Here is a 27,636-nt window from a genome sequence, read left to right as displayed (position 1 = left end):
TTTTATCCAAATAATCCACATTTTTAAAAATGATTTCCTTTTTCTCTGTAATAATAAAACAGTCCCTTGTGATCCAAACTAAGATATAACTAATCCTTATTGGAAGCCAAACCAGCCTATTGGGTTTATCTGGGAGCACATTTACTTAGCTCGAGTGAAGGAATAGAAAAAAAATACTTCGAATTTCGAACGTTTTTTTTGGCTACTTCGACCATCGAATTGGCTACTTCGACTTCGAATCAAACGATTCGAAATAAAAATTGTTCGACTATTCGATAGTCGAAGTACCGTCTCTTTAAAAAAAACTTCGACCCCCTACTTCGCCAACTAAAACCTACCGAACATCAATGTTAGCCTATGGGGAAGGTCCCCATATGCTTCCTAACAATTTTCTGATCGAAGGAAACTCGTTCGATCGATGGATTAAAATCCTTTGAATCGTTCGATTCGAATGATTTAATCGTTCGATTGTAAGAAATGCGGTAAATCCTTCGACTTTGATATTCGAATTCGAAGGATTTTACTTTGATTTTAATTAACCCTCGATATTCGACCCTAAGTAAATGTGCCCCTTAATGTTTATATGATTTTCTAGTAGGGAACACTAAAGGAACAGTAACATCAAAAAATTAAACTATTAAAAATATCATGCAGTGTTGCCCTGCAGTGGTAAAACTGCTGGGTTTTGCTTTAGAAACACTACTATAGTTGATATAAATAAGCTGCTGTGTAGCAATGGGGGCAGCCATTCAAAGGAGAAAAGGCTCAGGTTACACAGCAGATAAGCTCTGTAGAACATAATGGTGTTATCTGTTATCCACTATTTAACCTGTGACATACACTATAGTCTTTTTTAAATTTCTGCCATTGTTACACAGCAGCTTGTTTATATGAACTATAGTAGTGTTTCTGATGCAAACACATCAGTTTTACCAGTGCAGGGCAACAGTACATGATATTTTCATTATTTTAAAACACTTCAATTTTTTGGTGATACTGTTCCTTTAGGGCAGAGACACACGCTGCTATTTCAGGAGATCAGTCGCCCGGCGACAAATTGCTTCTTCTTCAGGTTCTCCCCGAACTGCCTTCCCGTCGGCTAAATCTCCTGGTTTTCTGAAGTTGCCTCACAAGGAAACTTTGAGCAAATTCAGAAAGCTGAAGCGATCCGAGTGCCATCCCGCCGGCAATTTACACTCTAGCCGGCATGAAGGCAATTCGGGGAGATTAATCGCCCAATGAAGAAGCGATTTGTCGCTGGGCAATTAATCTCCCAAAATAGCAGCGTGTGTCCCTGCCCTTAAGGTATGATGATCCAAATTGTGGAAAGATCCGTTATCAGGAAAACCCCAGTCCTAAGAATTCTGGATAACAGGTCCCATACCTGTATATATATATATATCCTGTTATCCAGAATGCTCGGGACCTGGTGTTTTCCGGATAACTGATCTTTCTGTAATTTAGATCTTCATACCTTAAGTCTACTAGAAAATCATGTAAACATTAAATAAACCCAATAGGCCGGTTTTGCTTCCAATAAGGATTAATTATATCTTAGTTGGGATCAAGTACAAGATACTGTTTTATTATTACACAGAAAAAGGAAATCATTTTTAAAAAATTGGATTATTTGGATAAAACGGAGTCTATGGCCTTTTCGTAATTCAGAGCTTTCTGGATAACAGGTTTCAGGATAACGGATCCCATACCGTTACCATCATTTAAGAAAATCATGTTCTGTTATTGGGATAATGGGACACCGGCTTTGTTGGCCTGTAAAGAATACAGGTATGGGACCTGTTATCCAGAATGCTCGGGACCTGGGGTTTTCCAGATAACGAATCTTCCCATAATTTGGATCTTCATACCTTAAGTCTACTAGAAGATCATGTAAACATTAAATAAAACCAATAGGCTGGTTTTGCCTCCAATAAGGATTAATTATATCTTAGTTGTGATCAAGTACAAGGTACTGTTTTATTATTACACAACATATAAACATTTAGATTATTTGGATAAAATGGAGTCTATGGGAGATGGCCATTCCATAATTCAGAGCTTTCTGGATAACGGGTTTCCCATACCTGCACTGGAGAAAGGGAAGGGCCTTTACACAGAGAATGAATTTCTATAGGGACAGATTTACAACAGACTAGGCAGCTCCTGCTAATATGAATAAAGGGAAAGTGGTCAAAGGGAATGTTCTGTGCACAGAATTAGGGTGCTTCACCTTTAAGTTGATATTTTGGGGGTTATTTATCAAAATCCCATTTTTTTTTTGTCCAAGTAAAAAAAAAAGTCTGAGCAAACTAGAATCCATGATTTGACCTTATTTATCATTGAAAAAACGTGATAAAATCGATGTGGAAAAAAAACTAAAAAAAATCAGGTTTTTGCTAAAAAAAACCCAAAAAAAACCACTGCTTATTTGGATAAAATGGAGTCTATGTGAGACGGCCTTTTCGTAATTCGGAGCTTTCTGGATAACGGGTTTCCAAATAATGTATCCCATACCTGTGTATATATATATATATATATAATAGTACATGTCAGGCATTAGAGTGAGCACCTTACTGGCGCCCCTTATATTTCAGGTGCCAGTGCCAGGATATTAAATCAGGCCTCTCAGCTGCCAGCAGCCAGTGCCAATACTCACACATGTGCTGTCCAGGTGAGGGTCTGGGTGCCCAGGTAGACGGCACGTCAGTGGGGGGCCCGTAGCCCAGTCAAACAAACAGTGTGAATGTGGCATGACAGCGACTGGGATCTGAGTCAGGAATAGCTGTTGGCAAGTTACCCTGGATCCCTGGCTGTATACAAACGTGGCTTTCTATATAAACACAGCAATAAACATGTCAGTGTTATAGTCAGAAACTTCCTAGAAAGCAGATGTCTCCCAGTCCACTAAATGTAATCACCTGTCATATTCTTCACATTATTCCACTATATATTTATAGGCGAATCAGATACGAGTCATTTCTGTTGCATCTCAGTCCAGCGGCTGCTGGTAAGCCTGTGCTCCCTGTTAAAGGGGCGTTCACCTTTAAATTCAATTCTAGAGGCACATTTATCGAATTTCGAAATCACGCCTGTGCTCCCTGTTAAAGGGGCGTTCACCTTTAAATTCAATTCTAGAGGCACATTTATCGAATTTCGAAATCACGCGAGTTTTCGAAATTTATTAATAAAATCGACTCTTTAAAACTGGGATGAATTGAATCAACCTCAAATCGAATTCAATTTGAATTTAAAAAACCTTGATTCCAGTTTTTTCGCCGTAAAAAAACTCGAATGTCAGGAAGGCTGCAAGTAGCTCCAAATTGATCCCTGGATCTCTCCCATTGACTCAAACAGCAATTCGTCAGGTTTTAGGTGGCGAATATCTGAATTTGAGTATGATAAATCTCAAAAATTGGATTTGAATTTTTTTTTATAAAAAACTCAAATCAAATTTTTAAAAAAATCGAATTTGAATAACTCCCGAGTCGAATTTGAGCATTTTGACATAAAAAAAAATTTGTGTCGCTTCAATCTCCGAAGTCGCCCGAAGTTAACTCGTGAGGAAACTTCAGGCAACTTCGGAAATCAAAGCACCACGAGTGCATTGGCGCAATCGTTTTTTCATTAAAGCCGGCGGAAGACACGGGGAAGCAGTTCGGGGAGATTAGTTGCGCCAAATAAGAGGCGATTAGTCGCCGGGCGACTAAATCTCCCCGAATCTCCAGATGTGCCCTAAACCCTTAAAGGGTACATTCAACTTTAAATTAAATTTAAGAGGCACATTTATCGAATTTTGAATTCATGTGAGTTTTTAAAAACACCCAAAAAAATTAGAAATTCGGCCAATCGAAATGTATTAATAAAACCGACTCTTTAGAACTGGGATGAATTGAATCGACCCGAAAAACTTGAATTGAATTTTTTCGCCAAAAAAAACCCTCGAATGTCAGGAAGGCTGCAAATAGCTCCAAATTGATCCCTGGACCTCCCATTGGTTCAAACAGCAATTCGGCAGGTTTTAAGTGGCGAATATCTGAATTTGAGCATGATAAATCTCGAAAATCTAATTAGAATTTTTTTTAAAAAAGTCAAATCGAATTTGAATAACTCCCGAGTCTAATATGAGCATTTTGCCATAAACAAAATGCTAAATTTCTAATTTTCAATTCGACCCTTGATAAATATGCCCCTTAATATGACATAGACATTGATATTCCAAGGAAATTTGCAATTGGTCTTCGCCAGGGGTGTAACAACAGAGAAAGCAGACCCTGCGGCTGCAGGGGGGTACAGGAGGTATAGGGGCCCCATCAGGCCCTAAATAATGAGCAATTTCAACATTTTTAAAAAAGGACAACCTCTGCTATTTGTTGCTAGGGTTCAGTTTACCTAGCAACCAGGCAGTGGCTTGAATCAGAGACTGGAAAATGAATAGGGGAGGGACTGAATATTAAGATGAGTCATAAAACGTGGCAATAATAATACAATTGTAGCAACTCCCCAGAGCAATAGTTTTTCGGCTGCTGGTGTCATTGACAGACAATTAGGAGGTTTTTTATTTAAATTCGAATGTTAAATGAATTAGGGATGCACCAAATCCACTATTTGGAAATCAGCCGAATCCCCGAATCCTTCGTGAATTCATCCGAATACCGAACTGAATCCTAATTAATCCTAAATTAAAATCTCAAAAAAATTAGGTTGTTTTTACTTGAAAACTTGAATTTTTAGGGAAAAAAACCTAACATTTTTCGAGATTTATTATAACCCAATTCTGTAAAAAGCCTGAATCCGAAAACCACCATCTCAGACCTGTTAAGGTCCTGTATAAGTCAATAGGAGAGGCACCTGTGGTCTGCGCTGAGTTTATCCCGGAAATTCAACTCTTTCAGGGGTTTCGGGTAGTGATGGGCGAATTTATTCGCTAGGCGTGGATTTGCCCATTTTGCCGCCTGTGAATAAATTTGCAGATAAAATTTGCTTGCGAAAATTTGGCAGTGTCGAAAAAAAACCCATTAACTTTAACAGGCGCTGGCGTCAACTTTGACGCCAGCGCCCATTTTGACGCCGGCAAATTTACAGTTTCTCAAATTTTTTGCCAGTTTTGCAAATTTTCTGTGAAATTCGCAAAATTCACAGCGAAGCGGAACGGGACAAATTCGCCCATCGCTAGTTTCGAGCAATTCAGGAAAAAGCCTGAAGAATTCAAGCGATTTGGGTTTTCATTCAATTGTTATTGAGTTTTTCCATGATCCAATTAAATCTCGTTTTATTTACTAATAAATAAGGTGTGGGAGTTTGGCTCTGTGTGTGTTTTTTTAATAAAATATGAGATAAATTTGTATTTAAGCAAATAAGCCCCTTAGTTATTACTTTGGGAGGCAATGCTACTAATCCTAGTTTGCTCTATGGTAGCAGGACATGATCTCTCCATGGGATGGTGAATAAAGTGCCCAGTTCAATGCTACAGTGTCTGCTCAAATGGGGCAGTGTAATTCTCAAAGAAAATCAAAAAAAATTGCAATTAGTCTTTATATTTTATCATAGTTTTTTTTTACATTTTAACTGTTAACTGCAACACTCAGGCTTAAAATTCGAACCTCTACATTTTGTAACATTCACAAAGAGCCAACATAATCCACAGCGGTGTGCTATGAATGGATGTTGCTAGGGTATAATTACCCTAGCAACTAGGCAGCAGTTTTGGAAGGGTTGACCTGTCTGCATCTAAACTGCTTTCAGAAACCCCTGTCCAGAAAACCCAAAACCACGTTCATCCAAATTGCAGTTGTACTTCAACTCCCCGCACACTGTCAAGGTCTGCTGTAACTTGTAATAAGAGCGTAATAAGAGCAAGAAATACTTCCCTATGTCTTCTCTTTCTTCTTAAAGGAACAGTAACACAAAAAATAAAAGTGTTTTACTGTAACTTTCTTCTTAACCCTTTGTTTATCTCCTGTATCTCTCTTTTAAATAAACCAGTCACCTCCTCCCCCCCCCACACACTCTTTTGTCCCAACTCCTGGTTTCAAGACTATAAAATCCTTGCTGCACTCTATAGACCCTCCCAAGTCATTGTCAGCCTGAGTTTGCAGTGATAGTGTATATTGTCAAGGACATGGATGGGGTGGGTGGTTGAGACTTTAGACTGCCTGTGAGCAATTTGGCTACAAATATCACAGGGATTAACCCTCATTCCCAGGAAGATTCAACGGGGTTATTCCAAGAACTTTGCCTTCTTTTAGGGCAATGGCGCACAATGTGATTACTATAGGGAGTAATGGAGGATCCCCACAGTGCCCTTGCCCTTAAATAGAAAAATGCATTTCATATATGATACATAGCCAGCCTCTAATATAAAGGGTAACTACTCCTACCAATGTAGTTCTGTAAAGATGGATAAATTGCCATAAAGTAAGACGGGACTGCTGTAATTCTAGCACCTGCGGTTTAATATGTCTTTTTGCTTGCCAATATTTTACCACTGGCTTTAATGATCTCAAGACATTTAATTAAATCGCTTTGCACACACCGGCCTTAAGCTGGCCATAGACGCAAAGATCCGATCGTACGAATCGTTGATTCGTACGATTTTCGGACCATGTGTGGAGAGTCCCGACATTTTTCGTCCGTCGGAGATCGATCGTTTGGTCGATCGGACAGGTTAGAAAATTTCTGTCTCCTGCCGATAATATCTCTGCGTGTATTGCCGATCGTACGATTTTCAGTGGGAGACTGTCACTAGCTTTGGTTGGACATAGATATCGTACGATTGCTGTCAGGGGCAGAACATTGGGTGATCTGTTCTTATTTGATCGGAATGGTAAAGACTTTGATCTGAATGGTTAGTGGAGGGTCGGGAGATGGGAAAGTCCGATCGTACGTTGATTCGTAAGATCGGATCTTTGCGTCTATGGCCAGCTTTAGGGTTATCAGACCAATCGGTTTCTGGGCTGAACACTTGAAAGGTAAGAGGGTTGACAGCGATCAAACTGGATTCTTGATCTGCTGAAACTGCCTTCTGAACCCCAAGTTACATAAGTGCCCATGGAAAAGAAAATCTGTTTTTGTTACAGGACAGACTGTTACATTCACAGATCCTTCTTGTAAAACAAGTACTGCTGTGAACTACAACTCCCAACATCCTCAGTCATCAGAGATGTCTGTGACTTCCTGGTTCTTGGGTGGTTTGTATTTGATCCACTTACTTCCTGTGCTTTGCAAAGGGAAATTGTATTCAGTCCTTCGCAGCTTGCCAAGTGCAGACTGAACTAAACACCATTTAGAAGTCCGGGCCCTGATCCCTGCAGGGGGAATGCTGTGTGACCATGAGGAGCAGACAGTAAGTTCCCTTAGCCAGGAAGTCCTTTCATGTTGTAATTGCCCCTATCCACATGCAGATGCCATTTATTTTTGTTACAAGAGTCACTGCTGAGAAGCACTGATCATCCTTACAAATACAAATAACCACTGTCCTTCGTTATAGGGTCACGGACACTAAATAGGCGCCTTCTAAAAAGACTCACAGGTATACTTGGTGCTTGTATCTCAATGTATGTCAGCTGTACTTTGGAATTGGAATAGCATGAACTTCCAGCTTCAAGGGTTCAGATAGGATCTGTGCAGCCACTGGGACATAATGCTCTCTTATACAGATAGCTAGAATCTCAGCTGCCATAAAGCAGGACAGGACTGCTGCTTACAATGAGGATCAGATAGGATCTGTGCAGTCACTGGGACAGAATGTTCTGTTATACAGATAGCTAGAATCTCAGCTGCCATAAAGCAGGACATGACTGCTGCTTCCAATGGGGATCAGATAGGATCTGTGCAGCCACTGTGACAGAATGTTCTGTTATACAGATAGCTAGAATCTCAGCTGCCATAAAGCAGGACAAGACTGCTGCTTACAATGGGGATCAGATAGGATCTGTGCAGCCACTGGGACAGAATGTTCTGTTATACTGCTAGAATCTCAGCTGCCATAAAGCAGGACAGGACTGCTGCTTACAATGGAGATCAGATAGGATCTGTGCAGCCACAGGGATAGAATACTCTGTTATACAGATAGCTAGAATTTCAGCTGCCATAAAGCAGGACATGACTGCTGCTTACACTGGGGATCAGATAGGATCTGTGCAGCCACTGGGACAGAATGTTCTGTTATACAGATAGCTAGAATCTCAGCTGCCATAAAGCAGGACAGGACTGCTGCTTACAATGGGGATCAGGTAGGATCTGTGCAGCCACTGGGATAGAATACTCTGTTATACAGATAGCTAGAATCTCAGCCATAAAGCAGGACAGGACTGCTGCTTCCAATGGGGATCATATAGGATCTGTGCTCCTTCCACAAATGATTGAACAACAGAAAGGCAGCCATACTGTGCAGGGCCCATGTTATGATTACCATCGGTTCAGCCCATGGACCGATTAGTTGAAGTTCAGCTCGGCCCATGTTTGGCTACATTAAGCTATCTGGTTGGTAGGCACATTGAAGGCTGTCAGGGGAGATGCTGGGTTTAATAGTTCAATAGTAGCTGCAGGGATTTAGATCAGATAGAGAAAGAGCAAGAGGATGAGTGTGGCATTTTGCCTAACACATGCTAATAAGCGGTGCAGGGGTTAAACATGCTCTTTAGCTACTGCAGTTGTACTTCCTAGAATTACAAATTCATGATCAAGCAAGGAATCCCTTGCCAGTGTGTCTGAGGAATGCAGAGCTGCTGCAGGTGGATGTGATTTGTGTACAGAGCTCTCAGCGTCCCACAGAGAGGGGACAATAGAGCAGCCACTTCCCCACACTGCCCTCTGGGAATTATGTCCTGATCAATGGGATCCCAATGTATTCTGTCTCATTCGGAAGCCTGATCTACTACTACTTAGTGTATTACCTGTCACTACAGACGCAACTTTCCTCTGACTCTCTGCATTCTATCCCTGGCCTGACTCCCCCTGACTGTCACTGTCCTTGTGCCCCAAGGGTCATTTTTAGTGGTGGGAACAACAGTCTTTGTAGGGCCTTGATCTATAGGCCAATAGTGGGTCATGGGAGTTGCACTTCAATAATAAATGAAGTGCAGCAGGTTGTGCACAATTAAATGTAGCCACATTGTCCACTATTGTTATCTTGCACTACTATACCCACTGTTACTATGGGCACCATCTCTCCCTACTATACCTGCTATCCCACAGTCACACTCCCTTCCCAGAGACTATTATCCCCACTGTTACTATAGACACCATCTCTCCCTACTATACCTGCTATCCCACAGTCACATTCCCTTCCCAGATACTATTATCCCACTGTTACTATAGACACCATCTCTCCCTACTATACCTGCTATCCCACAGTCACACTCCCTTCCCAGAGACTATTATCCACTGTTACTATAGGCACCATCTCTCCCTACTATACCTGCTATCCCACAGTCACACTCCCTTCCCAGAGACTATTATCCACTGTTACTATAGGCACCATCTCTCCCTACTATACCTGCTATCCCACAGTCACACTCCCTTCCCAGAGACTATTATCCACTGTTACTATAGGCACCATCTCTCCCTACTATACCTGCTATCCCACAGTCACACTCCCTTCCCAGAGACTATTATCCACTGTTACTATAGGCACCATCTCTCCCTACTATACCTGCTATCCCACAGTCACACTCCCTTCCCAGAGACTATTATCCCACTGTTACTATAGACACCATCTCTCCCTACTATACCTGCTATCCCACAGTCATACTCCCTTCCCAGAGACTATTATCCCACTGTTACTATAGACACCATCTCTCCCTACTATACCTGCTATCCCACAGTCACACTCCCTTCCCAGAGACTATTATCCCACTGTTACTATAGACACCATCTCTCCTTACTATACCTGCTATCCCACAGTCACACTCCCTTCCCAGAGACTATTATCTCACTGTTACTGTAGGCACCATCTCTCCTTACTATACCTGCTATCCTACAGTCACACTCCCTTCCCAGAGACTATTATTCCACTGTTACTATAGGCACCATCTCTCCCTACTATACCTGCTATCCTACAGTCATACTCCCTTCCCAGAAACTATTATTCCACTGTTACTATAGACACCATCTCTCCCTACTATACCTGCTATCCCACAGTCACACTCCCTTCCCAGAGACTATTATCCACTGTTACTATAGACACCATCTCTCCCTACTATACCTGCTATCCCACAGTCACACTCCCTTCCCAGAGACTATTATCCACTGTTACTATAGACACCATCTCTCCCTACTGTACCTGCTATCCCACAGTCACACTCCCTTCCCAGAGACTATTATCCACTGTTACTATAGACACCATCTCTCCCTACTGTACCTGCTATCCCACAGTCACACAGTTTAAATCTGATGGGTGTATTAGTGTGAAGCACTAGGTGTAAGGCAGATCCCTTAGACAATTATAGTTGCCCCTCTGTCTCAATCTGTCACTGTCCATAGAATCCCATGCTTGTTATTTTCCCAGTCTGCCCTGTGGCCCTCCGACCCCCTTAGAGGCAGAGACTTGAAAAGATACGTCAGAGCCCCCTTTCCAAATCCCTCTCTCTCTCTCTCTCTCTCTCTCTGTCCCCCATTCCCTCCGCCCGCAGCCCCCTCTCCCCAGACATCATTAAATAATACAGTTGCTGCTGCCCCAGAACAAGCTTGCAGCTCACAGTCACTTCCCCAGACAATAAAATGCAAATAAGCGCAACCGCGAGGAGGGGGTGAAGTGCAAGGGGCTGTCCGGCAGGGGGAGTCAGAGAGCAACCCCCTCCCCCGGGATTCCGAGTCCCGCACTCACTCCTCCTGCTCATTGCGCTACCGACTCACCATCTGCCTCTCTCCTAGGGACCCCTGTGCTGGCGGAGATCCGCGGAGAGGAGCAGCATGACGCCAATTCTGCGACTTCTCTTGGTCACTGCTCTGGTGTCTTGTTGGAAACAGTCTCTAGTCGGTGCGAACTCCTGGTGGTAAGTACTGGGGGCACAAGCCCTGGGGAATTGTCTGACGGGCAGTCCCAATAGTAGAATATAAGGAGGGGGGGACCCAAAGACTGGATATTGGGGCGCAGATGTGATTGGGGCGTTTTATCCAGTGAGGGGGGGGGGCAGCAGTTTTAGAAAGTTTGGGTGGAACCAATGACAGGATATTGGGGGGCTGATATGAGTGGAGGATGGGGTGCTCTGGGGGTGAAGATTGATGGGAAACGAAGGATTATATTGGGGTGCAGGTTTGAATGAGGGTGGGTGATGTATAGGAGAGACATTGGGTGAATGGTGCTCCTCAAATAGTGGGGGGCAAAGTATGGGAAAGAAATAACAAGGGGGATAAAGTGCAGCAGAACAAGAAAATGAAAACTAAGGGGCAAGAGTTTGAGTACAGGGGGTATTTTAGTAGTGTAGTGTCTCCAGCTGTTCCCACACTGTAACCAAACCATATTCTGTCTGAGAAGGAGACACAGGGATGTGGGGTTTCAACAGCTTGGGGGGGGGGGTAGGAACTGTTATTGGGACAGGGGGGCTACATGAGAGGCAGACGAAGGCTGGGCCAGTGTGAAACAATTGAAGGAAGGGACAGATGAGAGAGTGTCATGAACGAGACCAAATTAGAGCGTGGCCCTGCCAGTCTGGACTGCTGTCAACCTACACCAGCGATTCCCAGACCCCCTTAATGTACAACATTTGCTCAGGACCCCCCCTTCACTCCATATAGTGTCACAGATATATAAGAGCATTGTTGTATTCGGCAAGATTATGTAGTACAGGCACGGGATCCATTATTCGGAAAGCTCTGAATTACAGAAAGGCCATTTCCCATAGATTCCATTTCATTCAAATTTGTAAAAAAAACGATTTCCTTTTTCTGTGTAATAATAAAACAGTCGCTTGTACTTGATCCCAACTAAGGGGTATATTTATCAAAGAGTGAAGTTTATAATGAAGTTCCGCCACTAGAGTGAAATTCCGCCACTCTCCATTCATTTCTATGGGATTTTTATAGGCGTATTTATCAAAGGGTGAACTTTCACTTTCACCCATTGATAATTACGCCTTTCATAATCCCATAGAAATGAATGGACAGCTGCGGAATTTCACTCTAGTCGCGGAACTTCACTCCTTGATAAATTTACCCCATAGATATAATTAATCCTTATTGGAAGCAACACCAGCCTATTGGGTTTATTTAATATTTACACAATTTTCTACTAGACTTAAGGTATGAAGATCCAAATTACAGAAAGATCCGTTATCCGGAAACCCCCAGTTCCCAAACATACTGGATAACATCTCACCGTACATGGCTATAAGGGCAGAGACACAGGCTCAGATTCGGGAGATTATTCGCCCGGCGACAAATCGCCTCTTCTTCGGGTGACTAATCTTCTCAAACTGCCTCCCGCCGGCTAGAATAAAAATTGCCGGCGGGATGGCACTGGGAGCACTTTGTTTTCCGAAGTCGCCAGAAGTTTCCTCATGAGGCGACTTCGAAAAACGAAGCGCTCCGAGTGCCATCCTGCCGGCGATTTTCATTCATTCGGGAAGCTTAGTCGCCCCGAAGAAGAGGAGATTTGTTGCCGGGCGACTAACCTCCCCAAATCTACCCATGTATCTCTGCCCTTAAAGTTGGCTCTGCTTACTATCGATTTAGGAAGTTGAGACCCACAGGTTGGAGACCCCAGGGTGAGTGTAGATATATAGGTGACGGCAAAACTGATACTCTACTTAATGAGTATCACGCCCATCCTTTTTATTGTCGCATGCCCACCTGCACTTCTCTCCATGTTACTCACCTGTCCCAGCAGAATTCTTACTTACCCCCCGACTAGGTTAGAGGTTTCGCAGATGAGTGGAATTATGGGAAAGTTATTGGGATAAAGAGGACGACATTGGGCTGTGCCATCCCATGCCATACAAGCAGTTTGTAGCTGACCACTTGTAGGGGTCTGAGAATAAATTCCATTATAGCCTTTAGGGAAAGTCTCCACTTTGTGGTCCATGTGGCATGCTCCATAGCAAACAATGCATAATATTTTCAGCCTGATAGAAATGGCTCGTTATGGCATAGGTTTAGTTTTAGCGAATATGGACACTTTAGAAGTTATACCTGTATTTAAGGGAGTTGTACGTTGTAAATTCTCACCCTAAAGGCACTGGCACGCACAGAGATTCCGGGTATTTCTGCTTGCGATTGTGGCTAAAAACTCTTGGAGTGGCTCCCTATTAATTTGAATGGCAATCTTAGGTGTACTCGCGTGTCAGGTGATTGGTGAAGGACTGGTGCGTTTAAAGGCAACATTAACCAGGTGCACCTGCGATTGCCGTTTGTATAAAGAGGGAGCCATGTGTTCCCCACCCATGATATTAATTGCCTGGGCTCAATCCTGTTTTTTTATATGGGGTTGGGTGTATGTTATATGCAGCAAAAATACTGCACCGCCACTTTAATGCACTCTTCCAGAATATTAGTGCTCAGCGTTGGTTAACCATTTGCATACCTCCCAACATTTTGGAAGTAAAAAAAGGGACAACATTTTTTTTCGCACATTGCGCTAGTGATTTTTTTTAGACCATGCCCTTTCTGTGGCCACACCCCCTAATTACCATGTTCATTTTACAAAATTTGGCAGGTTATGAAAGTGTGAAAATAATTCTCCTTATCTAAACTATTTGTTGTGTCTCAAAATTGTGTCTCAAAATTGTTACAAAGTATCTTATTTGCACCTTTTAGCTGTTCTGCACTCTCTGCTAAAAGCCAATTTTCTGGCTGTTCAGTGCAGAGAAAATAGGGACTTTCCAGCAAAAATGAGGGACTGCAGGTTGAGCTGTCAAAAGAGGGACTGTCCCTCTGAAAAAGGGACGGTTGGGAGGTATGCATTTGTGTGCTGGCAACTACTCAGTTAAGATTTAACAGCTGGGGGCATATTTTGTGCAGAATGGACTGGGAGTGCCCTATCTGCGGCCTGTGTGATTATGTTGAACCTCAAATCATGCCAACCAACACCTAACATCAAAATTGTAGAACTGCAATTCCCAACAGCCCCAGATCCAGCTACATATTTGCCAGATATGCCACCCCATTTCAGGGCAATCACAGTTTGGGTCGTCTTAAAGGAACAGTAACATCAAAAAAAATTATGAGTGTTTTAAAGTAGTACAGATATTATGCAGTGTTGCCCTACAGTGGTAAAACTGGTGTGTTTGCTTTAGAAACACTACTATTGTTCTTATAAATAAGCTGCTGTGTAGCAATGGGGGCAGCCATTGAAAGGAGAAAAGGCTCATGTTACACAGCAGATAAGCTCTGTAGAACATAATGGTGTTATCTGTTATCCACTATGCGCCAAATAGCCTTTTTTCTATTTCCACCATTGCTACACAGCAGCTTGTTTATATAAATTATAGTAGTGTTTCTGAAGCAAACACGAATGTACAAAGTGGGAAAGAGCACACCAGAATATGCAATTGCACCTGAGGAAGGGGCTGTGACCCCGAAAGCTTGTGCACTCAATAAATCTGCAAATGAACTAAGGCATTGCCTACATATTCTGGTGTGCTCTTTCCCACTTTGTACATTCGTTGTAATATTTGGCGTGGAGGCGGCCAGGGATACGGATGCACCCAGCAAGAAAGTAAGTGGTGTGCGGCAAAAGATTTTTCTGAAGCAAACACACCAGTTTTACCAGTGCAGGGCAATTTTTTGTTGTTACTGTTCCTTTAATATAAATAAATTGCAAACCTATCTAAAGACAACAGCTGGCTGAGTATGTCTGGATTTGGGGATCTGAGCGGATCGGGGATTTGAGGTTAAATTACAAGGAGAGGGTTGTAGGAACCCAATTTTAGAGAGCAAGAAGTCTCATGGCTGTTGTTGAACTGCATCTCCCAGCTGCTACCCACAAGTAAACCTGAAATTCTGCTGCAGGTGGGCAGACATGGAGAGGGCAGTGTCTCTACAGATTTAATCATAGTGCCCTATTCTTCCCTGTAGGTCGCTGGCTCTGAACCCAGTGCAGAGGCCAGAGATGTATATCATCGGAGCTCAGCCTCTGTGTAGCCAACTAACTGGGCTCTCGCCCGGGCAAAGGAAGCTTTGCCAACTCTACCAGGATCACATGGTGTACATTGGAGAAGGAGCTAAGACTGGCATCAAGGAGTGCCAACATCAGTTCAAACACAGAAGGTGGAACTGCAGTACCGTGGACAATAACTCCGTGTTTGGCAGGGTCATGCAAATAGGTAAGTGGCGCTGGGGCTGTCGCTGAATGGGTTAACGTGTTGTGGGTTGATCCAAAGATTTTGTGGTTTTTTTTTTTCCCCCCGCACAGAAAATTTTTCTGGAAAATGTATCGATAAATAAGAGGAAAGCTGTGCCAACTCTACCAGGATTTTTCTGAATTTTTCAGAAAATAATGAGATAAATTCAGACTTTGATAAATAAGCCTCCCCATGTTACCTTAAGGGCAGAGACACAAGTGGAGATTAGTCGCCCGGCGACAAATCGCCTCTTCTTCGTGCGACTAATCTCCCTGAACTTCCTTTCCGCCCGATAGAATCTAAATTGCCGGTGGGATGGCACTCGGAGCACTTTGTTTTCCGAAGTCGCCCAAAGTTTCCACATTAAGCAACTTCAAGCAATTCCGGAAAATTAAGCGATCCCAGTGACATCCTGCCGGCGATCTCGTACTTCGTTTTACAAAGTTTCCTCGTGAGACAACTTCTTAAAGCTTCGTAAAACGAAGCGATCCGAGGGTCATCCCACCGGCAATTTAGATTCTAGCAGGCATGAAGGCAGTTCGGGGAGATTAGTCGCCCGAAGAAGAGGTGATTTGTCCCCGGGCAACTAATCTCCCTGAATCTCCACGTGTGTCCCTGCCCTTAATGTAACATGGGGAGGCCCATTTATCAAAGTCTGAAATACATTTTCCCGAAAATTTCCTGTGCGAGAAAAAAAACAAATTTTTCTGATTTTTTCAGATTTTTGCCCGAAAACCACAAAATCTTCAGATTATTGCACTAAACCCAGCGCAGATCAATATATCTCCGGGGCTCTCCCATTGACTTATATGCAACCTCAGCAGTTCTGAAATGCCGGATTTTCGGATTCAGACTTTTTCCATCCTCGGGGTATAATAAATCTGGAAAAATTGGCGTTTTTTTTTTCTCACTAAAAATTCAGATTTTATAGTAAAATTTCGTGTTTTTGGCATTCAGAGTTTAATAAATAACCCCCTTAGTATGTTCTAGAATGGATAATTCTAAGCAACCTTTCAACTTTATTTTTTCTTTATAGTTTTCGAAATATTTGCCTTCTTCTGACTTCCAGCTTTCAAATGGGGGTCACTGACCCCATCTAAAAAAAAATGAATGCTCTGTAAGGCTACAAATGTATTGATATTGCTACTTTTTATTACTCATCTTTCTATTCAGGTCCTCTCCTATTCATTTTCAAGTCTCTTATTCAAGTCAATGCATGGTTGCTAGGGTTATTTGGACCCTAGCAACCAGACTGCTAAAATTGCCAACTGGAGAGCCACAACAAATTAAAAATGTAAACCAATTGCAAATTGTCTCAGAATATCACTCTCTACATCATACTAAAATTGAACTCAAAGGTGAACAACCTCTTTAAACTATTCAAAGCAGCCTGGCACAAGAATGTGCCCCTATGTATCTGGAATGATATGGGTCTGCTAGTAAGGCTGGCGAGATGAGTTTAGTAAATCAAGTGAATAATTATCCTTGAAGGTGTGAGTGTGACACCTTTATACTCCCGGGGCTGGGCAGCAAACAGAGACTGACTGCAGCCATTTGAGCCAAATATATGTCCGGGCTATTAACCAGCGTTTGATCCCAGTTTACTCAGCTGTCGGCTGTGCTGGATGAGTTGATGGTGGGTGGAAATAGTTCAGTTCTAAGAAATATAACCAGGAAAAGACAGAGGGTAATTGGGAAAGATAAGCATAACTCTTGGAATGAGATCCAGTGGCTAAATACTAAATACGGTGCATGGAATGTGCTTGTTAATCAGCTGCAAAACATAAATATTACAGATATCGTTACGGAACCTCGTTTGGAATTGTTTGTGAACTGGCCTGGGATTAATGGAAAGGCCATGGAGCCCTGGATCTAGTGTGTAGAACATTGGAGCATGTGGCTGGACCTGTAATAAAAAAATAACTCCACCTGCAGCCTTATATGGGAATAGAACCCCTCAGTGACTTCTAATATCCTTATCATTTACAGTAGGGGGTACATTATCCCTTATAATACATGAGTGATACTCAGAGTTCCCTGTATAACTCAGCCTGCAGCCTTGTGTCTTTATATGGTCACAGAACAACCCCTCAGTGACTTCTAATATCCTTATCATTTACAGTAGGGGGTACATTATCCCTTATAATACACGAGTGATACTCAGAGTTCCCTGTATAACTCAGCCTGTAGCCTTGGGCCTTTATATGGTCACAGAACAACCCCTCAGTGACTTCAAATATCCTTATCATTTACAGTAGGGGGTACATTATCCCTTATAATACATGAGTGATACTCAGAGTTCCCTGTATAACTCAGCCTGTAGCCTTGGGCCTTTATATGGTCACAGAACAACCCCTCAGTGACTTCAAATATCCTTATCATTTACAGTAGGAGGTACATTATCCCTTATAATACATGAGTGATACTCAGAGTTCCCTGTATAACTCAGCCTGCAGCCTTGTGGCTTTATATGGTCACAGAACAACCCCTCAGTGACTTCTAATATCCTTATCATTTACAGTAGGGGGTACATTATCCCTTATAATACATGAGTGATACACAGAGCTCCCTGTATAACTCACCCTGTAACTTTGTACCTTTATATGGTCACAGAACAACCCCTCAGTGACTTCTAATATCCTTATAATTTACAGTAGGGGGTACATTATCCCTTATAATACATGAGTGATACTCAGAGTTCCCTATATAACTCATCCTGCAGTCTTGGGAAGTAGAAAAGTTTATAGGAAATAAGAATGACCAATTGAATCAAGGTTTGGAGCCACTCCTTGTACTGATCATGGAATAACGGATCCTATTTTGTATGTTTGTTGTGCAATAAACATTCCCCGTGTCTGGGGTCTGGCCATGCTTTTCCTATCTAGTTTGCCTCAGGCCATGCTGTGTCCCCTCTGCATGGGGACAGGATCCTGCCTCTAATTCCCAAAAGACCCCATGCCCTTTCCTTGAACTTTAGGAGAAAGTTACCCGGTGTTGGATTTCCCCAGGAAGTGTAGCAGAAGTGCAGGCTGCAGCCATACATTATGTGTGGGGTCAGCCACTGGGATAGGGTGGGGGTTTACAGGCAAGTAATTCATAAGGTCAGTAAGAGAGAAGCTGGTGGGCATGATATAATGAGGACGGCAGGCAGACACCGCGTGGTGTAGGGCAGTAGGTAGGGCAGGGGGCAGTGTTTGGGGTCAATGTGGGAATTGATATGTAGGGTGGACAAATGGAACAGAGGAAAGGTTGCACCATAGATTAGTGCTGGTCAGCTGTCTCATTACCACATGCCATACAATGGACTCTTGGGCAGTCTGGGGCCATAGAAATACTCTGGACCAGTTCAGTCGACCAGTTCTAGGTGAACAACACTGCCAAGGATTGTGGTATTCATCTCCCTTCCAGAACTAAAACTCCCATAATCCCCCATCTCTCATAATACCCCATAGGAGGCCAATACTGCTACCTATATATTGGAGGTGTTAGATGAGGGGATAACTAGTAGACATAGTGGCATGTGCAATGGTTCAGCAATGTGTAGGTGAAGTAACAATGTGTAGGTGATGTAACAATGTGTAGGTGATGTAACAATGTGTAGGTGAAGTAACAATGTGTAGGTGATGTAATAACGTGTAGGTGATGTAACAATGTGCATAAAATTCATTTTGGGGGTACCCTTTGAAATAAATATTGGTCATTAGGGCCATAGCAGAGGCAGCCCCCGAGTCACACTTCTGACATCCCCCTGATGGGTGCCCTGATTGTATGTGGGTGGTGGGAAGGTTAGGAGGGTGCAGGGGGAGTTCTGTTATGCAGGGGGCCACACTGATGCTGTAAAAGTGTGTTGGGTGACTATGGAACGTTGCTAAGGACAGGCACCTATTAAGGGTCCCATAAAGGGTCCGCGCATTGATAGATCAGTAGCAAGTTCACTGTACAAGGATGGGAGTGGACTGGTTTCAAGTGGTTTTCAAGTGGCTCCAGCTCCCTCCCCCTCCCATTAGCAACCCAACTCTGTGCCTTTGATTTGAGGTGTGAGGGGGGCATTGTCTCGGGTCCCTTTTGAAATGCAGTGTACTGTGGGAAGAGACCACCAGCTCCGGACTGGTTTGATGTGTGGGACAATAAAGGCAAGGTGTTAAAGGGCTAGTATCCTCTCTCCATGCATTTCTAATCCCCCTGGGGGGTGGAAGGGGTGTGTGTATTAGGCTTTTCTAGCTACTAACTCCAAAACTATTCCCATGGGACACGTCCTGTGCCAAATACTAACGATTTCCATATGAAGTGCAAAGTGGGAGAATGCAGTGCTGGAGGGGTTAAACACCCCATTGGCAGCTCTATGCCAGAGCGGCACGCCAGTGATGTTAACACTTTGACTCCCAGAATATTCATACATTTCTAAAGGAGTCCGCTTGAAAGCTCTGGTTGCATTCACTTTGCACCTACTTTTTGAGAGCCTCATAACATGTCATAAGAATCCCTCTCAGATGCACCCTGTGCTGCGCTTCCTGCCCTGTGTGTACTGGGTGCTGGGGCTCAATGAATTCCTGCATTTTATCTCTGCGGATCTGCCCAAACACACCCTGAATGCACTCCTCTTCTCTGGGGTTTTACACACACCTGCGGTACTGGGACTGAAAACAAATGCAGATATAAGGATATTAGAAGTCACTGAGGGGTTGTTCTGTGACCATATAAGTGTAAGGCCACACTGGGCGTTTTGGGGAGATTTGGTCGCCTGGCAACTAATCGCCTTGTCTTTGCGGCGACCAATCTCCCCAAACGCCTTCCCTCACTCTGTGCCGGCGCTAATCACACGTGGCGATTCGTTTTCCGAAGTTTCCTCGTGAGGCGTGTGATTAGCCCCAGCGTTTTTTTCATTTTAGCCGGTTAGCCGGCACAGAGTGAGGGAAGGTGTCCAGTGTGGCCTTACCCTTAAGGCACAAGGCTGCAGGCTGAGTTATACAGGGAACTCTGAGTATGACTCATGTATTATAAGGTGTAATGTACCCCCTACTGTAAATGATAAGGATATTAGACATCACTGAGGGGTTCTGTGACCATATAAAGGCACAAGGCTGCAGGCTGAGTTATACAGGGAACTCCGAGTATCACTCATGTATTATAAGGGATAATGTACCCCCTACTGTAAATGATAAGGATATTAGAAGTCACTGAGGGGTTGTTCTGTGACCATATAAAGGCACAAGGCTGCAGGCTGAGTTATACAGGGAACTCTGAGTATCACTCATGTATTATAAGGGATAATGTACCCCCTACTGTAAATGATAAGGATATTAGAAGTCACTGAAGGGTTCTGTGACCATATAAAGCCACAAGGCTGCAGGCTGAGTTATACAGGGAACTCTGAGTATCACTCATGTATTATAAGGGATAATGTACCCCCTACTGTAAATGATAAGGATATTTGAAGTCACTGAGGGGTTGTTCTGTGACCATATAAAGGCCCAAGGCTACAGGCTGAGTTATACAGGGAACTCTGAGTATCACTCGTGTATTATAAGGGATAATGTACCCCCTACTGTAAATGATAAGGATATTAGAAGTCACTGAGGGGTTGTTCTGTGACCATATAAAGACACAAGGCTGCAGGCTGAGTTATACAGGGAACTCTGAGTATCACTCATGTATTATAAGGTGTAATGTACCCCCTACTGTAAATGATAAGGATATTAGACATCACTGAGGGGTTGTTCTGTGACCATCTAACGGCACAAGGCTGCAGACTGAGTTATACAGGGAACTCTGAGTATCACTTGTGTATTATAAGGGATAATGTACCCCCTACTGTAAATGATAAGAATATTAGAAGTCACTGAAGGGTTCTGTGACCATATAAGGACACAAGGCTGCAGGCTGAGTTATAGAGGGAACTCTGAGTATCACTCATGTATTATAAGGGATAATGTACCCCCTACTGTAAATGATAAGGATATTAGAAGTCACTGAGGGGTTCTGTGACCATATAAAGGCACAATGCTGCAGGCTGAGTTATACAGTGAACTCTGAGTATCACTCGTGTTTTATCAGGGATAATGTACCCCCTACTGTAAATGATAAGGATATTAGAAGTCACTGAGGGGTTGTTCTGTGACCATATAAAGGCACAAGGCTGCAGGCTGAGTTATACAGGGAATTCTGAGTATCACTCATGTATTATAAGGGATAATGTACCCCCTACTGTAAATGATAAGGATATTAGAAGTCACTGAGGGGTTGTTCTGTGACCATATAAAGACACAAGGCTGCAGGCTGAGTTATACAGGGAACTCTGAGTATCACTCATGTATTATAAGGGATAATGTTCCCCCTACTGTAAATGATAAGGATATTAGAAGTCACTGAGGGGTTGTTCTGTGACCATATAAAGGCACAAGGCTGCAGGCTGAGTTGTACAGGGAACTCTGAGTATCACTCATGTATTATAAGGGATAATGTACCCCCTACTGTAAATGATAAGGATATTAGAAGTCACTGAGGGGTTGTTCTGTGACCATATAAAGGCACAAGGCTGCAGGCTGAGTTATACAGGGAACTCCGAGTATCACTCATGAATTATAAGAAATAATGTACCCCCTACTGTAAACGATAAGGATATTAGAAGTCACTGAGGGGTTCTGTGAATGGCAATATAATGGTGCAAGGTTGCTCGGCCTTCAGCCTCGTGCTTTTATATGGTCATGGGACTCCTCAGTGGCTTATAATATCTTTATAATACACAAAAGCCACGAATATCTTGTAAATTATATCCTGGTAAAAAGTTCTGATGCTCTTGCTCTTTTATATGGTCATAAAACTCCTTGGTGACTTATAATATCCTTATATTTTATAGAGGGGGTACTTTATTCACTATATATTTTACAGGTTCTTTATTGGCTTATTATATTTTACAAAGGGCTACATTAGGCTATTACATCAGAGAGTACATGAGAAGGATTTAAAGGGGTTGTTCACCTTTGAGTTAACTTTTAATTGTAGAGAGTGATATTCTGAGACAATTTGCTGCTGTTTTCCATTTTTTAATATTTGAGTTTCATTTCAGTTTGCAATTTCAGCAATATGGTTGCTGGGGTCCAAATGACCTAGCAACCATGCATTGCTTGTAATATGAACAGGAGAGGCCTGAAGAGAAAGATGAGTAATAAAAAGCAGCAATAACAATAAATATGTAGGCTTACAGAGCATTTGTTTTTTTTAGATGGGGTCAGTGACCCCCATTTGAAAGCTTGGAAGAGTCAGAAGGCAAATAATTCAAAAACTATAGAAAAAAATAAATAACGAAGACCAATTGAAAAGTTGCTTAGACTTAGTCCTTCTAAAACATACTTAGGTTTTTTTTTTATTAAAGTCAGAGTGCCAAAAACAAACAAAATTTCATGATTTATTATTCCGAGGCTGCTAAAAGTCCAAATCAGAAAATACTCCATCTCCAGGCTGTCGGGGTCCTGTCAAAGTCAATGGCTAAGGCCCCATTATAAATGGTCTGCGCTGAGTTTTGACCTTAGATCCGAAAAATTTGGGGGTTTCAAGCGATTTCACTAAAAGTTTGAGCATAAAACCTGAAAAATTGTGTTGTTTTTTTTTAGTAAAAACCTGACTTTTTTTTTTTTTTACCAAATCGATTCAAGTTTTTTCAATGATAAATAAGGTCAAATCGTGGATTCTAATTTGGTCTGACTTTTTTTTACTTGGACAAAAAAATTTGATTTTGATAAATAACCCCCTAAATGTTAACTTAAAGGTGAAGCACCCCTATAATTTATTCTGTGCACAGAACATTACCTTTGACCACTTTCCCTTTATTAATATGAGCAGGAGCTGCCACCTGGCTTATCTAGTCTGTTGTAAGCCTGCCTGTCCCTATAGAAATTCATTCTCTTTGAAGGCCATTCCATTTCTCCTGTACAGGTATGGGAAACCCGTTATCCAGAAAGCTCTGAATTACGGAATGGCCATCTCCCATAGACTCCATTTTATCCAAATAATCCAAATTTTTAAAAATGATTTCCTTTTTCTATGTAATAATAAAACAGTATCTTGTACTTGATCCCAACTAAGATATAATTAATCCTTATTGGAAGCAAACTCAGCCTATTGCGTTTATTTAATGTTTACATGATTTACTAGTAGACTTAAGGTATGAAGATCCAAATCATGGGAAGATCCGTTATCCGGAAAACCCCAGGTCCCGAGCATTCTGGAATACAGGTCCCATACCTGTATTCTTTACAGGCCAATAAAGCCTGTGTCCCATTATCCCAATAACAGAACATGATTTTCTAAAATGATGGTACAGGTATGGAATCCGTTATCCAGAAAGCTCAGAATTACGAAAAGGCCATCTCCCATATGATTTCCTTTTTCTGTGTAATAATAAAACAGTACCTTGTACTTGATCCCAACTAAGATATAATTCATCCTTAGGGTAAGGGCACACGCTAAGGGGCCGATTCACTAACTTCGAGTGAAGGATTCGAAGTAAAAAAACGTAGAATTTCGAAGTGTTTTTTGGGCTACTTCGACCATCGAATGGGCTAATACGACCTTCGACTACGACTACGACTTCGAATCGAACTATTCGAACTAAAAATCGTTCGACCATTCGACCATTCGATAGTCGAAGTACTGTCTCTTTAAGAAAAAACTTCGACCCCCCAGTTCGCCATCTAAAAGCTACCGAACTCAATGTTAGCCTATGGGGAAGGTCCCCATAGGCTTTCCTAAATTTTTTTGATCGAAGGATATTCCTTCATTCGTTGGATTAAAATCCTTCGATCGATCGCACTATTTGCGCTAAAATCGAAGGATTTTAATTCCCAGTCGAATATCGAGGGTTAATTAACCCTCGATATTCGACCCTTTGTGAATCGGCCCCTAAGTTTCGGGGAGATTTAGTCGCTCGGTGACAAATCGCCTCTTCTTTGGGCGACTAATCTCCCCGAAAAGCCTTCCCATCGGCTGGAATTTAAATCGTCAGTGGGATGGCACTCAGAGCGATTCGTTTTCCGAAGTAGCCTGATGAGGAAACTTCGGGCGACTTCCGAAAACGAAGCGTTCTGAGTGCCATCCCGCCAGCAATTTACATTCTAGCTGGCTGGAAGGCAGTTCGGGGAGATAAGTCGCCCGAAGAAGAATCGACTAATCTCCCGAAATAGGAGCTTGTGTCTTTGCCCCAGGTCCCAAGCATTCTGGATAACAGGTCCCATACTTGTATTCTTTACAGGCCTACAAAGCTAGTGTCCCATTATCCCAATAACAGAACACGATTTTCTAAAATGATGGTACAGGTATGGGATCCGTTATCCAGAAACCCGTTATCCAGAAAGCTCAGAATAACGAAAAGGCCGTCTCCCATAGACTCCATTTTATCCAAATAATCCAAATTTTTAAAAAATGATTCTGTGTAAAAATAAAACAGTAGCTTGTACTTGATCCCAACTAAGATATAATTCATCCTTAGGGTAAGGGCACACGCTAAGATTCGGGGAAATTTATTTGCCCGGTGACAAATCGCCTCTTCTTCGGGCGACTTAATCTCCACAAAAAGCCTTCCTGTAGGCTAGAATCTAAATCGGGATGGCACTCAGAGTGATTCATTTTCCGAGGTCGCCTGAAGTTGGTTGAGTAAACCAGAAGCGTTCCGAGTGCCATCCCGCCGGTGATTTTCATTCTAGCCGACGCGAAGGCTTTTCGGGGAAATTACTCGCCTGAAGAAGAATCGATTTGTCGCTGGGCGAGTAATCTCCCGAAATAGCAGTGTGTCTCTCTGCCTTTATTGGAGGCAAAACCAGCCTATTGGGTTTATTTAACGTTTACACGATTTTCTAGTAGACTTAAGGTATGAAGATCCTAATTATGGAAAGATTCGTTATCCGGAATAACCCAGGTGCCGATCATTATGGACAACAGGCCCCATACCTGTAGTCTATGCATCCGTGACAGACTTAACAATGCCCGAGCATCATCTCTAAAGCTCCCCATAGACGCAAAGATTTTTCTTGCCGAAGATGTACGATCATTCGAATCCCACTAAATTACGATAATTTCGAAGGATTGGTCGGACTTCGCTAAAATCGTAACAGACTTAACAATGCCCGAGCATCATCTCTAAAGCTCCCCATAGACGCAAAGATTTTTCTTGCCGAAGATTTACGATCGTTCGAATCCCACTAAATTACGATAATTTCGAAGGATTGGTCGGACTTCGATTTTAGCGAAGTCCGACCAATCCTTCGAAATTATCGTAATTTAGTGGGATTCGAACGATCGTACATTTTACGATGTCAGAAAATTGATCGGCCAGGTTAAAAAATCTTTGTCGGTCCCAGTGCAATGTATCTATGTTTGCAGGGCCAAGCAAGCAGCTCCCCTTTGTTTTCCTGGCAAATTGGTCTTTTTAATTGATGGACAATTCGTACGATCGCTTCGAGATAATCGTGGTCTCACAATGACGATCGGGTCTTTTAAAAATCTTTACATCTATGGCCAGCTTTCATTTGGAAAGGTGAAGCAGCCAGAAGGAATGTTTGAGGCCAAAGTCCAAGCTATTCCTTTAGCCCCTGAGACAATTGAGTAGCCACTTCAGGGCATCAGGTTTGTAGAGATATTCGGTTTGATATGCAAAGAGCCTCTTTATCTGCCATAGCTCTGCTGATAAGCCCCCGACTGCAAGACATGGCAGCACTCAGTCGTGCCTTAAAGGTGCAAACGACTCGTATCAGATCTGCTTTACACATTGCTAGCACGTCCCAGCACACAGAGAAAACACAGGCAGCTGCCCCTATCAGACATGTATTCACATACAAAGAGATCGTTGGTCTCACCCCGGGGGATACACAGTAGAAGTGTGTGTAAGTCATTATTCATACATATGGATGGTAAATGCCATAGTAAGAGATTCTGTGCCCAGAGCATTCCACTTATGCTACAGCAGGAGCTGCCATATGTGTAGAGAATCATATATTATCCTTTGATGTAGTGATTTAATTTGGATCTTCATACTTTAAGGGGCCGATTCACTAACTTCGAGTGAAGGATTCGAAGGTAAAAAACTTAGAATTGCGAAGATTTTTTGGGGCTACTTCGACCATCGAATGGGCTACTTCGACCTTCGACTACGACTTCGAATCGAAGGATTCGAAGTAAAAATCGTTCGACTATTCGACCATTCGATAGTCGAAGTACTGTCTCTTTAAAAAAAACTTCGACCCCCTAGTTCGCCATTTAAAAGCTACCGAAGTCAATGTTAGCCTATGGGGAAGGTCCCCATAGGCTTGTCTAACTTTTTTTGATTGAAGGATATTCCTTCGATCGTTGGATTAAAATCCTTCGAATCGTTCGATTCGAAGGATTTTATCGTTCGATCGAAGGAATTATCCTCCGATCGTTCGATCAAACTATCTGCGCTAAATCCTTCGACTTCGATATTCAAAGTCGAAGGATTTTAATTCCTAGTCGAATATGGAGGGTTAATTAACCCTCGATATTCGACCCTTAGTGAATCGGCCCCCAAGTCTACTAGAAAATCATGTAAACACCAAATAAACCCAATAGTCTGGTTTTGCCTCCAATAAGGATTAATTATCTCTTTGTTGGGATCAAGTACAAGTTACTGTTTTATTATAACAGAGAAAAAAAAGGAAATCATTTAAAAAAAAATTGGATTATTTGGATAAAATAAAGTCTACGGGAGATGGGCATTCCGTAATTCGGAGCTTCTGACACTTATAAATCCCTCCAACACTTCTAATATATATTGTAATTCCCATAAGAGCAGTCTGGCCACTTATCTCTCTTTCCTCTCTAGAGCACCCACCTGTCCGTCTCATAACAAAGGCTCCTTACATGGCACCTAATTTGTTATACAATCACAGTTTGGCGTGTACATTACCATTAAGGGCAGAGACGCTCGGGGAAATTAGTCGACAAATCGCGTCTTCTTTGGACGACTAATCAGAACGATTAGTTTTCTGATGTCACCCAAAGTTTCCCCGGCAACTTTAGGCGACTTCGGAAAACTAAGCACTCCGAGTGCCATCCCGCTGACAATTTACATTCTAGCCAGCGGGAAGGCTTTTCAGGGGAGATTAGTCGCCCGAAGAAGAGGCGATTTGTCGCTGGGCGACTAAGTCTCCCCGATCGTGTGTCCTTACCTTAAGGATGAATTATATCTTAGTTGGGATCAAGTACAACTGTTTTATTACTATGAAGAAACTTCGGCCGACTACAGAAAACAAAACGATCCGAGTGCCACCCCGCCGGGGATTTATATTCTGGCCGGCGGGAAGGCAGTTCGGGGAGATTAGTCGCCCGAAGAAGACACGATTTGTCGCCG

General features: G+C 42.6%; 1 protein-coding gene across 1 annotated transcript in view; it reads left to right on the top strand.

The window, feature by feature from the left end:
- The window catches only part of wnt5b.L (Wnt family member 5B L homeolog), a 78,638-nt gene that overhangs the window by 44,201 nt on the left and 6,801 nt on the right, over positions 1-27,636 (top strand). Inside the window, exons 2-3 of the mRNA XM_018241175.2 lie at positions 10,873-10,994; positions 15,013-15,260. Of these exons, the coding sequence (XP_018096664.1) occupies positions 10,873-10,994; positions 15,013-15,260 (370 nt within the window). The remainder of the gene's footprint in view (positions 1-10,872; positions 10,995-15,012; positions 15,261-27,636) is intronic.

This window comes from Xenopus laevis, chromosome 3L (genome assembly GCF_017654675.1).
Source record: "Xenopus laevis strain J_2021 chromosome 3L, Xenopus_laevis_v10.1, whole genome shotgun sequence".
In the NCBI taxonomy this organism is placed as follows: Eukaryota; Metazoa; Chordata; class Amphibia; order Anura; family Pipidae; genus Xenopus; species Xenopus laevis.
Note: the sequence above shows the minus strand (reverse complement) of the source record. Positions and strands in the feature narration are given on the sequence as shown.